Genomic DNA, 15,347 nt, shown 5'->3' on the forward strand with positions numbered 1-15,347 from the left:
TCACTTAACAAAGTTATCTGAAATCACACACAGAGAATGAGTTTCGTGATCAGCCCTGAAATGGATAAAACACTCATACTTACCCTTTTGAAAAAGCAACAATTTTGTTCACAAACGGATCTATTGAAGAACAAGTTAATCATTACACTCTGAGATAAATTTTATTGAAATTTTCTTCAGGTAAAACAGAGTATTGGAAAAAAACTTGAAGAGTCAATAGGCAATTGCAAGGTACAGTCTCTAGCTTCTAATGTTTTCCCTGTGGAACTTACATAAATCAGAAGCTTGTAAGGAAATGAATGTAGCACATAAATTTTATATACAGTATATGATGATGCACAGTAATACACAAGCATTGATGTATAAATGCTTTAATTAACTCTTAAAAATAAAATGCATATGGTGATAGTCTGCAGTGGCCTATACATGCTGCTCCTGCTAACTTAGGTTGGGATTATGCTTTCATGCTGATGACTGATCCTTTGAACTTAAGTGATTTAATTAAAGCTTGTTTTTCCTTCTGATTCATACAAAACAATGAGAATAAAAGTGCCCTGAACTTACATTCGCTGCTAATGGATTGAGCAGTAGTTAACTACAGTTTGGGTTCAAGGCACATGGCTAATTGCATCCGCTGTTTTTAAAACTCCACATTACTGTTAACACGTTCATTTAAAAGTAATCATTCCACGATATACACTGTATCGAGACATCAAATACATCTAGACCACTCATTTGCTGTGGTTCCATAACACAAAACAGAGAAAAAGAGCTAAAATGGGGAAAACAGGAAAAAAACCCCAAAGACTATCATTCTGATAGAGTACAGTAAATATGAAATCTATCATCTTCGTATCAACTACAAACAAGTAATGACAAAACAAGTAACGGAAGGAATAAATTTGGCCTGTAAGCGAGAGCAAACTTAGCTGTTTGTTGAAGTAATCCAGAAATAAAGTGTAGTGAGAGCAGGGGGCAAACGCAGCGAGACGCTAGGCGCTCTCTTCAGCCAGGAGTAACGGCTCCGCTTCCAGGGCGCCGGGACGGCCGCGGCCCTCGCGCTGCTGGCGATACGTAAGGAATTGCAGAGTCACCTGTTACTTTGGGTAAGGAAGTAATTAAATAGGAGGCACAGGCAGCATTTGCAGTATTTGCTTACAATTGAGAACTAAATAAGCTGCACACAATAAAAACGATCATCCGTTCAGTCTTTCATTCTGGCACAGACTATGGATGCTATGTTCTAAGGAGGAAGGTTTATAAATTGTTTTATCTAATTCATGTTCATTCTGTTCTAATTCATGTTCTATTTATCTAATTCATGTTCTAACTATTGCTTTAGTCCTAACCGTGAGGGTTAAGTATGTAACTTTTAGTATGTAACCTTTTCCAAATTCTACTCAACACTCAATTTTCCGCATTTTTTTTCTGGCAAAAGAGGTTTAACTTATAGCACCAAACAGAGCAAAATTCTAACTGAAACTTCAGATCCCCTTGGTTACATGACTTAAATACACATGGAAATATTCTGGCCCTTAGAGATTGCACTGCAGAGCTTGCGAGGGTCCTAAGCTGGAAATTTGTTAGGGGCACAGCAGGAACAAGGCACCTAGGAACCCTGTGGGACCCCAAGCTGTTACCCTGTGCCAGCCTAGCCCCAGTCCTCCCAAATTCTGGGTAATTATAAACACCCACAGGCAGATTGTGACTCAGTAATTAATGCTAAGAATTGTGGAGTTAGACATCACAACTTATTTCTGCTGTAGAGCAGAGTGCTGGAAATACTGCTAATATCAGAATAAAGAACTACAAGTCTTGTCCTTTTTCTTGATGGTTCCAGCACTCTACTGACTTAGAGAAAGAGAGCCTTCTTCAAAAAAGGGGAGCATGGATAAGAACATGACTCACCGCAGAATTCCTGCTCGGCAGGTGAGGAGTTTTGTACTGAAGCTGAGCACCGAACTTGACAAAACACTTGGTATTCCAATAGAGACTAAAACTTTGATACAGAAATTAGATTGGAAACACAGTAGATGGGATCACCCCTGGATCACCACTGCTATTACATTAAAAATCTGATTTTAAAAATAAAATAGAGGTGCTCTGGGAGGAAGTCTGGCATGCAGGATTCTACCGGGAACACTTGAGGCCAGCTAAAATAACTCGGCTCTGTGCAATGGTGGTGAGGAGGCTGGGGCTAACGCACATCATTATTTATAAAAACAAAGCAGGGGAAGCTTTCTGGGAGGCCTAGATGAATAGAAAGGAAATTCTCTACATCCTAGGCAGAGCCCCAGGAATTATCCCACCTTTCCAAGGCTATCCAGCATCTCCACCCCTGAGGCCCCTTCCAACTGGAGACTAGACAGGATTTCCTTCAGAGACAGCAGGTCAGCAGTTTTTTAAGTATTTCTGTAGCATAATGTGGGGAACTCCTCTTGCTCAGGCTTAGCAAATGAGTACAGAGCATACACAGCTACCACTACTTGGGGAAAGAAACAGGCAGGACAGTCTTCCTTGTACCTGCAGGAGCCTTAGCAGGTGCTTTGGTGGAAGGGGACACGGTGACGGATCAGCCTGCTGGAATGGTACAGGGTCCCGGGACAGTCCGAGGGGTCACCTGGTGCCCCAGCTCACAGTCTGACACCAGATGGGCAACACCGTGTGAGCCAAGTTCGACAGTCACTGAACTAGCGTATTGGACTTGCTTAGTTAAATCTACAAGCAATCTAACAGCAATTCAAAAAATTGAATGATTTTGAGGCAAAGGCAGCTCTTTATGGGAGGACAGGGCAGGAGTTGTTGCATCTTTGGTTGGAAAAGCTCCTTGCTGAATTGTCAGGTCAGACTTAAGATTCCTTGCAGTGTAATTAAATTAAAAAGCATGATATTTTGTAAAAATATATAATGGATTCCAAGAGGTTGCCCTGCAAACCACAAAAGGTGCAAGATAAGAGCCTGTGTACAGCAGCCTGGTATTTGCTTTACGTTGTGTATCTACTAGCTGCCTGGCTACACTTAATGAAAAGAAGTACATATAGAGGATTTGAACAGAGTCCCCTGACAACAGGGTGATGTCAAGTAAAAAAAAAAGAAAAAAAAAAAAAAAAGAAAGGGAAAAATCTTGGTAAAGGGCTTTGTCTGAATTAAATATATAGAGTTGTTTGGTTTTGGTGGGGACAGGGAGGGAAGGTAGCAGGGTGAAAGAAAGTATTGGACTTACAGACAAAGTTTCCTGGAAAAACACTTCCACAAAATTCATTCTGTGGAAAACTTAATGTTGGCTGGAACTAAAAGTTTCAGGGTAGAACTTGTTATCAACTGATTTAATATTTTAAAATATGTAGTAAAGCACCTTCAGGTATAAGTCAGCATTAACTAATCATGCACATCAAATAAAAATTTAGTAATGTCCACCCTGGAATCCTAAAATAATCAAACCTGTACTTAGTCGATCACCAATAAGGCCACTATCAGGCCCAGTTAAGCCTCAGGCTTAGGCATCTCCTGAGAAACACCAACCACCTTCAAATGCACAGCAGGCGTTGGAAAGAAGTGATTACTAAAACTGAAAATCATGCTCCTTTTATAATTTAGATGTACTGTTATGTAACTCCTCTTACTATGAAGAAGGGAAGAAGGCATCATTCATACTTTAAAAACAACCGGACACTTCTATCACTTATGGAGACCAACTGCCCTTGTGTGCAGGCAATAACCTTAACTGTAGACACCAAGGCAACAGGATAACTAACCATGTTACCTTGTTAAACCAAACTGAAACGGCCCCAGTGCAACCGTGCACCAAGAACCACTGGAACTCCTGTTCCAACTAGGATAGAGACCCGCTTGTTTCTAAAGACAGTTGGTGCCAGCCATGTCAGATGGAGGAAAGGGAACGACACTGAGTACAGGAATTCCTAATCCTGGCTCGGACCTTGAGAAACGAGAATTTATTTTCCCCCTTATGCAACTCTGGAGATTACCAGGAATAAAGTCTACTTTAGATTAGATTGGATTTCTTGAAGTCCTTTTCAAGGAATAAACTGATTGTTATACAGATGATCAATTATAAAACATTTCTCTTTAGAAAAGAGGAGCTTTGGGTTTAATTTCTCTGGTTCCAAAATGCAGACAACCCCGTTCCCTGGTCTAACACGACATATCAGTTTGTTAGAATTTTGATTTTCTTGCTTGGCAAGAGACAGAAATGAAGCTCTCTTTGGAAAACATTTACTTCCATATCTTGGGGGCTTCTCAAAGCAGGAGGTCTGCTTTTGTTTTCTCTTGATTACAAATACTCCATACATTTTCAGCTAGCACTATATACTTGACCAGATTTCCATAATCTCCTCAACCTGATTTGGAAGCATCTGTTTGCAATATAATTCGAACTGGAGGACTATTAGCAAGATTGGATTCAGACTCCAATCAAGCCAGACCCGAGAAATGAATGTCATGTGCATCCTGGCACTGCGACTGCAGGGCAAGGCTCGCAGAGAGGAGGAGGTTTGTGGCCAATGTAAAAGTTCCCTTTTGGAGTACATCATAGAAAAGCATCTGCAAACATGCACATAATATACTGTAAAGGTCATCAAGATCAAATTCTAGGGTTTTTTTTTTTTTTTTTTGGTAAATAAATACTGGCAGTTTTATGTTTCCAGTTTGGAGCGGTGGGATGGAATGGAGGGAAGGAAGAAGAGAGTCACCACTTTGTTTATGGAGCAAAAGACCCGAGAACCCAAAGCAGCCGCATGGCCCAGCCACCAGGAATCACTACAGCCTGTTCATGCGAAAGCAACTGCACTGTCTCATAAAGATAAAACTGCAATTTATTTCAAAAAAGGGCCACTAACCGCAGCTCAGTCTCACCACTGCAGTGAAGAACCGTGTTCCCACAATTCGGAATGTTTTACTGAAGTGCATGCCAGCTTAAATTGCCATGGCTGGAGATGCAAAAAGCACAGATGGCTATTCGGAATGACAGGGTAATTTAGCAGGCCGTCCAAAGGCCAGGGAAAGCTCTCCCAGCGTTGGTCTAGCCGGAACAGCGTATGAAATTACTTTAATCGGAAAGACAAGACTGATACCTGGGGATCATGACTTCCTGAATTGTTCCAGGTAAATCTGGAAATTAACTTCCTTTTAATATGGATTGACACAATTTGCTTCAGTCCTGAAATCCTTCTTTATTCTATCCAGCTTCCTTCTTTGAATTATTGGAACTAAATAGAAAGAAGTTTTGAGACACAGAACTGCAATTCTTACTTCAGGGAAGATAAGGAATTCTCCTGTTAATACTATATTAAGTGAAAATACAAGTGAGAAGACTCAAGTACAGAGTTCCGTTAAAGACCAGTCAGAGGGGAAGATGGCTGGGAATTCTCTATGAAACTATTATAAAGCTGCTGGAGTATAATCCAATATTCCATAGAGTCTTTCAGTAGGGCACCACAAGTTTGCCAAAACACACAAAGTTCTATTTTGTGGCAATTCAGGAAAATTCAGTGTCTGGTGTGCCACATAAAAAGTGTAACACAGTTTTTGAGACCTCCTGCATGGACTTCTTGTTTTACAGATAGACAGAATAATGAATGTTAACACCCATTTTAGAAAGAGCATCAATAACAATAACTAGTATACTGGAGGCATACTGTGCACGTGGAATACAAAAATTAAATGTGCACATATGTATGTTGGATATAAGAATTCAGACTTAAAACACTGTAATTTTTAAGTCAGGACTAGCATACACGAGAAACTTGCATACTAACCTATATAACTCACACACGATTCAGTGAGCCCAGCTGCTGGTTTTCAGAAACACTCAGCGTCTGATTTTGCCTCCAGTTGCACAGCTAAGGGTAGCTGCCACACTTGTTTGCTAAATGCTGGGTTTTGAAAATATGTTTGTTAAAACACCATTGTTTGTCTCTAACCTTAATGCTGTCTTCCAGTAACATTTACAGTTTAGCCAAATTCTCAAAGTTATTGCTCTAAACTTGCATTTGAAAACAACTAGCATTCTTTTTTTCTATTTATCAGACAGCAAATATAAAAAGCATGTTAAACCTCTTCTGTCCCAACTTTCAGTACACCCTGTATGGCTACAAAATATAAATTAACTTGTAGATACTTTCTATAAACTTGCTGTTTGTATCATGAAACATTATATAAAAAGCATATAAATTATCTCTTTAGAAAGAAATTAAGCTATATAATCAGGTTAGGATCATACAGAACCTCTAACTTAAGAAATCTACTTAATTTCTGATCATATTAACAGAGCAATCCTGAAGAAATAGTGTTATCAACATGAAAAAGATACAAAAATGTCTAGAAACAAAACTCCGAAGCTCCCAATGAGCCATGGAAGACGGTGTAAGAAGTAGAGGGCCCGGAAGGATTCAGCAGCGGGCATCTTCAAAACAAGGCTCAGCCCATAGGTACCATTTCCCATCATAGCTAATGCAAACAGCACGTAGGAGGTGCCTTCTGTGGATCTTCTTCGAAACTAAATAAAAAAACAATTTTTATAGAAGAAATGTTCCAACATGTATCACCGCAGAGTCAATTACAGATAATTTCGGAGTTTTGTATTATAATACATCCAAAGATGCTTGCTCATCCTCTCCATCTCTCTGTGGGCTCTGAATTCTCTGGGCTTAATATTTGAGCATGTATCACCTAAAACTACAGAACTTGTTGCAGCTCTTGGTAGCAGCTCAGGCTATACAGCTGTACAGCTGCAAAACAGCAAGGGTAAGAAGAAAATATCATTATTTAGAAGCAGATTAAGAAATCTGTTGCCATTTCAGCCTGTTCAGTTGAGCCTTTTGAAAATACAGTAGTATTCCAGCTTGGATGCAAAAGGTAAGGGGAGAATATGAAGTGGCTTGGAAATGAACTGTGTGAAGACTTTCTATAATAAACCAGGATGCCTGCCTACATCTGACAATGTAAAAACTTTGTGGTATATTTTAAATGTATTGACAGTAAAGAGACTATAAAAAACAAAGCAAATCAAAACGGAAAAGCAGTAATGACACCACTGTGGAAGGGCTTGTAACGCTTTAAATTAATTTTCCTCTATTTTTGTCTTTTGAACTTGTACTTGGTTCCTTAAGGTAAAACAGTCAGGTGAAAAAAAAGGAGAAGATATAATTTCTTTATGAAAACTATCATGCAAAGCATGTTTCTGCTCATATCTGATAAATTCAACTGTAAATACTTCACTTCCTCCTCTCTGGCCCAGGTCATCAAAGACACTCTTTTGTTTTGTTTTGTTTTTAAACCAATCTCTTTTGAGTGGGCAAAGTTGCCATTTTAAATGGTTATAAAGGCAAGGTAGGCGGCATCTCAAGCAACAGAGTGTTTTTGTACAATATACAGATGTACTTAGGCAAAAGCTTACTTACATTTTTGTACAGCTGAGGAAATCTACTTCCCAAGTAAAACACACAAGAGAGATAGCCACAAACGTAGCCTGACACTTCCATCATATCAAGACTTCTCTGAAAAATAAAAGTAAATATATTTTCACAGGAATATTTTGGGGCGTTTCAAAGGTTTAATTGAGCTACTTCTCTGGACAAAAAGAAATTCTTCCTTTCAAAGCCATTCAGTACTCATCAAATGACCAGAGAGGACTAGAAAGGGTTCATCTTTACCTTGCAAGGATGTATACAGATGCATTATAGCCATGATTTAGCTCAAAACTGGTCCTACCTTTAGGATATGTTATTAAAACCAATTCAGTTCTACAGTAAAAAAAAAAGAGGGGGTTGCGGGGAGATGGACACTTTTCAATTCAAGCCCAAACTACAAACTGCAGCTAGGGCCACAAAAACTGAATCATCTTGTCTGGAGAAAGCAAAATGCTCATTTTTCACAATTCAAGAGAGTTGTAAGTTTTCTCACTCTTGCTGTGTTTTGAAAATAGGCTGCTTCCCTGCTGGGCAATGCTGTTGGATTACAATTATTTCACTGGCATTAGTATGAAGGCCAGAAAATTGCTAGAATATCCTGTGAACTTTCCTCTAGAAATGACAGCAGCAGCGGGTACAATTGTAATTTTCCACTATTATTGATTTCACTTCTGACTGTTTTGTATCTAAACAGAAGCAGAAAATATCTAACACAAGCAAAAAGACAACATATCTGTGTGTGTTATTTCACAGCGCAGCATATCCTAATAACCCAAGGGACAAAGTAAGCCCAGAACAGAGGAAGTTGCCTAGAAAAAGCTTGTTATAACTTTCTTGTTTGGGGATGTAAACACATACTGTAAACTCCCATGTACTCCCATATTTGTAATTTCTAAGGCATTTTAAAGTCAAATGAATTTCTTTAAGCTCTTAATGCACAATCCTTTCAAGACACTTTTGAGATTTTTTTAAGGAACAGAAAGTAACAGGTAAGAACTTACACTGCTTGTTTCTAAATCTATACTCTGGTATTGGTTTCTCAATAAAAGCTGACAGGGTAGAATAACATGCAGTGTTACACACACCAAACTCCAGCTTATACAGAAATGCTTCAGGGCTGTGCTGTCTAAAAGGAAACACAATCAAATTAGCTGAAAAGTAACATCTGATGTTGATTTAGTTTACTTTTTGTCTATAATATAAATATGTAAATAAGAAGGTACGATTTCCTGCATTTTTTGACAACAATGTAAGTTTAAGGAGCCTTCCACTTCCTCATTTCCTGTGTCCACTCCATCACTATCACAGTTGTACCGTGACTTATTGCAAGAACCGAAGGTAACAGCACAGGAACAGGGGGGGAACTTCCTACATTGGCTTTGCTACTGAGAGAGACAATTTTCATCTTCAATCTGAAGATGAAACATCATTAACATCATGTATGACGTTAATTTATTATTGAATTGCAGACAATATACAAAAAGCTGCAAATTGGGATGGAACACAACTGTTTCCTTCGACACATCTCGATTAAACCCTACAAAAGCAAGGATGTTCAAAATCTGGATTATATAATTATCCGAGCGATATTTTTGTTAGCTCAAGCGTTCTACTGGACCAGTGTCTAAGTCCATGGTAAGCCAGATACTGAGTCTTGTCTTTAGAGTCTGAGGGACTCATATATTCAAAGAGAGATATTCTACCTACCAAGCCTTCACAGACACTTGCATGGCAACTTGAAAGCAACAGATGATGAATTCTGTGTTTACAAACCATTGCTAAGTACCCACAGACACTGGTACCAGCGGAACAAACTGTTCTTGTGTGGCATTAGTGAGGCTGCCCCAAGAAGTCTAACAGGAATTCCTATTTCACAGGCTGTGTTTTGAGACACACGCCCAACAAGCTTGCCCATGGCAACTGATCTGGAACTGGATACAAAACCCCTCTTTTCCTGGATTAATCACATTATTCTTCCTTCTTCAGCTAGGCCAGGTTGAGCTCAAACAGGCACCGTTCCAATGCACAAAAGCCTGTGTTTGTTTGCAAGCAGGGAGCAGCAAGGAAGGATCTTCGGCACTGACCTATCTCCTGTTCTATTATCAGCTCCATATTGAATTAATCTGCTTTATTCCTATTTAGTCTGCTGGACCTGCATCTGTTTTACTTCATCTCACTGCTACCTCTACTGCACCATGGCTTTTCTTCGATACTTATTTAAGATTGATGAATTAACATTTGTGATTTGATACAAAGCAAACAGAACAGTAGACCACTTGGAAGGGCAAACACTACAACTATTGCCAGGATTTTATAAAGCAAATAAAGTAATTTTATTCCTCTTGAATACATTTTTAACTATACGCACTGAAAGAGAACACATGAAAATGTCAAGACATTTTATGCTATAAGCAAATAAAGTCCGTTTCCAATCAACATTGAGGAACTAACTGAACCACACAGAGAAATAATGTTTGCTGTCAACTTGAACGTATATTTAGATAGCGAAAGCAGATAGTAAAACCATGAAATAAGTTAAAATATACAAGCAGATTCCACAAAACTACTGTATTTCTTATATCTATATAAACTGAAAGTACTACATGGAAAATAGTCATCCATTTTATGTGGGCTTTTTTTTTTCTTTTTGGTCAGATAGTAGCCTCATGTGTGTGGCAAATTTCATAAGAGCCTAAAAAAATTGGAAGTTATCAGCCTAACAACTTCAAAGGGAATTTTTGTACTCATTTTTTTTAAATCCCACCAAAAAACTTTATTTAAAAACTCTGGCAAACGTCAAGGTGAGATGTATGTTACATTAGGGAGAACATTTTAATCATTTTAAAACCTTACATTTTGTTGTCTTTTCATTTTTGAGCTTATAGTAGACAAACTGCGAAATCATAATTATATCCATATTAACATAAAAGATGGCAGTGACAATCTGAAAGACAAGAGAAGATATATTTGCTTGTTCACTATACAAGAAGTCCAAAGTCATTACTGAACTGAACTGCCTGGAGATTTCGCTTCATAATCAAAAGGTGAATGACAAATAACAAACCACTGGGGAAAAAAAAAAAAAAAAAAAAGGCAAAGTGCTTAGGATCCCAAACCAGTTTGACTGCTGCAGATTAATGCAATGTAAAGCTTGTTGACAAACCTGCAGAGTTTTGTAATTCTCAAAGACACATGGCACAAATCCTTGCCTCGGCAGACTGATAAATCTGTTCTTGTCCAGGAGCTCAGGTCTGCTCCACTTAGGTTCCTAACACTTAAAAAGCTACTGATCTTACTCAGTGTCTCTTGCCTCAGTAAGACAAAGCTGTCTTTTTTCTCCATTTCACATTGAGGGGGGATGGAACTGTTAGAACCACAAATTAAATCTTAAACTAGGTGATAACTCTAACCAATCTTGGTCCCCTCTCTAACCTGTGAAATCTTGTGCAGGTGGCTGATAAATGTATCTTTCTCTTTAATTTAAGTAAAAAATTAAAAAAGCAGATAAGATTTCAGGCAATTAATGTAGCACTGACAACTTGTTTCTTTCAGAGAAACTCTCCTCTTTGAGAAGAAAAATACACTTTTCTAGAGATAAAGAGCTTTGAATTAATACTTCCTTGTTAATATATAATTGACTTAAAAAAACATTCTAAAGTTGGAGAAGGCTAAATCAAGAAGTAGAAATACTGGCAGATTACCTGAATCGGCAGTTGATTTGTTAAATAGCAGCCTATAAAATTTGTTACATCTCCAGCTAGCCAACAGAGCAGGAAGCCCAGGGAGAGCGCTTGATCCACTCTTCCACTGCGACAGGCGACATAAATTTGACTGGCACAAATTGAAGAAGTAATTTAAAAATGGTGTAAACAAAAAAATGTTTAGCAAGTGCATTTTTTGAGATCTAAATAAAGACCCAGGCTAACCCCCAGAGACCTATTGTAGCTGTGACCTTGAAGGAGACATCAGTATCACTCTAGCTCATCATGTCTTTCTCCAGCCTAATGAACGGCTCAAAGCAAACCCTCATCACTGCTTCTGCGTGCTCTTTTTTGTGGCCTGTACTAAAATACCATTTTCCGGAGATCAGAACCATGCCATAAGCATTTTACATTTATGTTCTGTAACTACCAGCCTTCAAAATACTGTAATGACACTGTTATTTAGCACAGAGGGGCTAGGATGGATCAGAGCACCTAAAAAGAGTCGACGACTATACTTATGCCTCTAAATTGGAAAAATGTTATTCAGTTTCCCAGTGTGGTCTAGGAAGCAAATCCAAATGAAAGTATATTAGATACATCTTGATGAATTCCATACTAACATGGCAGTTCTAATGTAAAGTTCCCTCTCAACTAATATTTCAGAAGATGAACAGCTTAGTAAGAATGGTTTTCTTTTGTCTGGCTTCCTTAGCCCTATATCTACCCTGTGTGGACACAATTTGGAGTCAATCCCATTTTGTTTCAGACATTTTCACCTGATGAGAGCATTTTTGCTTTTCTTCTGCCATTTCCTGCCCACATATCTGGAATTTTAACCCAGTGCCCACGCACTGAAGAGAAACTGATTTAGCACCACCAAAGTGCCCTTTCTCAGCCCCAATTTCACGGGCAGCGGCAAGCACAAGAGCAGTGGTGACACAGCATGTGGTTCAAATAAACGCGGGGCCAGTCCCGCTGCCAGCATGCCTATGTGTGCACACACATCCACGGGTGCGGGAGATAAGAAAGAAGAGGTGATTTATTCTCATTTGCTCTAAGTGGCAGAGATTAGTGTCAAGTCAGTACAACAGAATAGTACATCAAGCTCATTTGTCAACCACCAAATATTGTTCCAAACATGAACAACATGCTTCTCTGGCATATTATATCTGTATTATGCAGATAGAGAAACATATCCAAGATAAACTAAAAAAAGGCAGCTTTTGAAAAAGGCTTCAGGCAAGATTACTCATGTTTGAATCTGCAGACTGCTTAAGACTTTAAACTTACGGTAGTGCAGCAAACAGAAAGCAGACAATGGAAATCAGGCCTGTGACAACGCTCCAAAACTCCCACGCATTCTCCACACATTCTTCAAGGAGATGCCAAATCCATGGTGTTCCATTTATACACAATCTCCTCTCCTCTACTGGAGAGATATTGAAAGCATGTGTATACAGCTGAAGAGCCATCATCCTTGGACTGGGATTCGGTTTCAGAAGTTTATTTCTGCCTTCCTTTTTACCCCATGCAAATTCACAAAGCGGTTTACCAGCGCTGAATATCCTCCATCAAAAGACCTCTGCATCCGGACGGATGCTCCATATCACAGTTACTTCCAACCTCATAAATGGACCTGACAAGTCAAAGACATAGCCAGTGTGAACAAGACACTAACCATAAGAAGTCTGTATTTATTGCTTACTAAAAAGAAGTTAGGCTTCCTGAAAGAAAAAAAGTACTTTGCAATGTATCTCTTTCATTTGCTCTCGACAAAGATGCAACACTTCAGATTTGTACCAATTTAGTATTACAGTTACACTGAGATTCTAGAAACCTGCTACAGGGTAAAATAAATCAAGTAATTTACTTTCACTGAACACCAAAACTGATTCTAATGTTCAACAGTTTTGCAATAAAGTACAAATATTTTCTGTAATGTTACTAGCCCAGATTCTGAAAGTTCTGCTCAAGTTTATAAAACATGAATATAATGTTGACTTCTGTGTAACTAATTGTAGGAGAATATTATGGAAAGGTCACTAGAGACTCAAATTCCAGAAAAGGTCAAAAGTCTATTTGCATCTACTCTGCTCCTCAGACTAACCAGTGACTCAATACAGTGTCAGCTGCCAGTATTTAATGCTCAGAGGAAAGAGGAAGAAACTTGAAGAAAGCAAATGTAGGCTATTTCAACCCCCTGAAAGAAAAACTCCAAAATGAGACATAACAGCACAAGATGGCTTAAATTCTGAAATAGGTTTTTATGTTTCTTTTATAACCTTTAGCAATACTTTTGTAGCCAATTATAGTTATTCTAGATATTTTGCATTCTTAATGAAATATATTCATGCTACATGAAATTATAATATTTACTTAGAAGGCTAACAGCTATAAAACATACGAATTTTGAAACAAAAATACCTAATTATCTATGATTATTCCTTGAGAGTTCCTGTTGGCCATGGAGATTAATTTGGTTGATGCTTTCTCATACACTCTTATGATATTCTATGTCCTCCAAAAGTTGGTTATGCCTTACGCAGAAGGGTCTGAAAACAACTAGCTGCTGAGGAAAAAGCCAGAGCAAATATATTGCTAAAAAAAAAAAAAAAAAAAAAAGTAATATTGCCTAGATCCCTGTCTGGCCTTTGAAGCCAGAAGGGCTGGTGATCCATTCCTTCCACAATGCACTACTTGGGAGCTACTCTCATTCTGCAGAACAACCTTCAAATATTTAATAAAATTTCACAAAGATGAAATTTTACACATTGAGCATCACTCAGTAAAGTCAGCGCTCACTCTGCCAGCCATCTAGAAATGTGTGGAGTTTTTTGCTTTTTTGTTTTATGAAACCTCAGTTATCCGCAGCATTAAATGCTGGAAGAAGCTTCCTGCAGAAACTGGCTGCCTCTCAAAAAGCTTGTCATCATTGGACCTTAACAATATGAACGATTAAAAATAAATAAATAAATTAAAAAAACCATGTATTCATCCTAGCCAATTAGATATATTCAGCCTATATCGGGGAAGTTATTAAATTTTGTAGCCATCTTTACAGATAATTTTGAAGGGCAGGGAAAAAGCCCAGAACATTTCAAGTTAACCTTCTCATTTTGGTACTCTGCACTTGGACATGGTTGTATGACCCACTAAAAAGAGAGATATATCAAAGTACTTCTGCTGTTTGGTAGTTCTAGGCAAGACCTTTTAGCCATGCAAAATACTGCAACAAAAAAATCTTGTAAGGCTTTAGATAACACAGCATCTGAACTGGTACATTCTTCATTGCAAAACATCCATCTTAAGATGCATGAAACATATTAGACATAAAAATAAAATAAACTGAATATGGTATTTAAAGCTACTGCAGCTGGACTTGTACATGCAGAAGCTCTCTGGTAAGATGAAGCAGCTACGCATGAACAAGACTGAACACGACGATTCAGGCTCCAGCACCTGGATCTTCTCCTATACACGGCTCCAAAACCCTGCAGCTATTCCAGAAAACCAGTTTAAAAAGTGCTGTGGATCAGGCAGGCCACTTGCACTTCCCAGATGACGGAGGACATGAGCTTTGGCCTCCTGCCACCAAACACAGTGGAAGCATGTGGATATTCCTGTGCTGCTTCCCCTTAGCATTCACGGAGCACAGCGACTTGTGTTGCAAGCTCCTGGGATTGTTTTGCTGATCTTACAGTAAGTGCTATTTTTCTCAAAGTCCCAGCTACCAGAGCAGCAAAATGCTCTGTTCCAGTAAGAGCCCTACCACCAAAAACACCAATTCTGTCAGTGACTTGAATGTCTGGATGCCTTTGGCTAAACCTCCTGTAGCAACAGCCAAACACCTCCTGACATTGCTGGCAACACAAAGGGCAAGACCATTTTTTTTCAGCATTGTTTTGATCTGCAGCTACTTTCAAACCTGAACTGGGTCTTCTCTATCAGAACACACCCCTCACCGAATAAACTACATCTTAGCATGATGAAATAATTCATTAACTCTTTTCTCCAGCTCAAAAAATTACTGGGGCTTGAGCTCAAATCCGAATGGATGGCTCTCCCTCCCCATTATACACGCACTGACTTGTGCTGAGCTTTGAATTTTTCTCAATATATATATAAAAATTATTTATTAAAAATTTTTTTTGCATGAAATGTTCTGCATCTGACAACAGGATAAGGAAGCAGACATTTGTTTTCTTCCTATAGTATT

The 15,347-nt window shown here is 38.6% G+C and overlaps 1 protein-coding gene across 1 annotated transcript; it reads right to left on the reverse strand.

The window, feature by feature from the left end:
• Positions 1-992: 992 nt before the first annotated feature.
• LOC104569023 (lysosomal amino acid transporter 1 homolog) lies at positions 993-12,759 on the reverse strand. The gene is given in 7 exon segments (XM_010215974.2): positions 993-1,094; positions 6,329-6,514; positions 7,419-7,514; positions 8,429-8,553; positions 10,281-10,371; positions 11,129-11,258; positions 12,422-12,759. Coding segments are annotated over 7 exon segments (1,068 nt in total).
• Positions 12,760-15,347: the final 2,588 nt, after the last annotated feature.

The sequence above is a fragment of the Tinamus guttatus genome, unplaced genomic scaffold, assembly GCF_059628265.1.
Source record: "Tinamus guttatus ecotype Peru unplaced genomic scaffold, ASM5962826v1 Tinamus_guttatus_pri_ptg000376l, whole genome shotgun sequence".
Taxonomy (NCBI): domain Eukaryota; kingdom Metazoa; phylum Chordata; class Aves; order Tinamiformes; family Tinamidae; genus Tinamus; species Tinamus guttatus.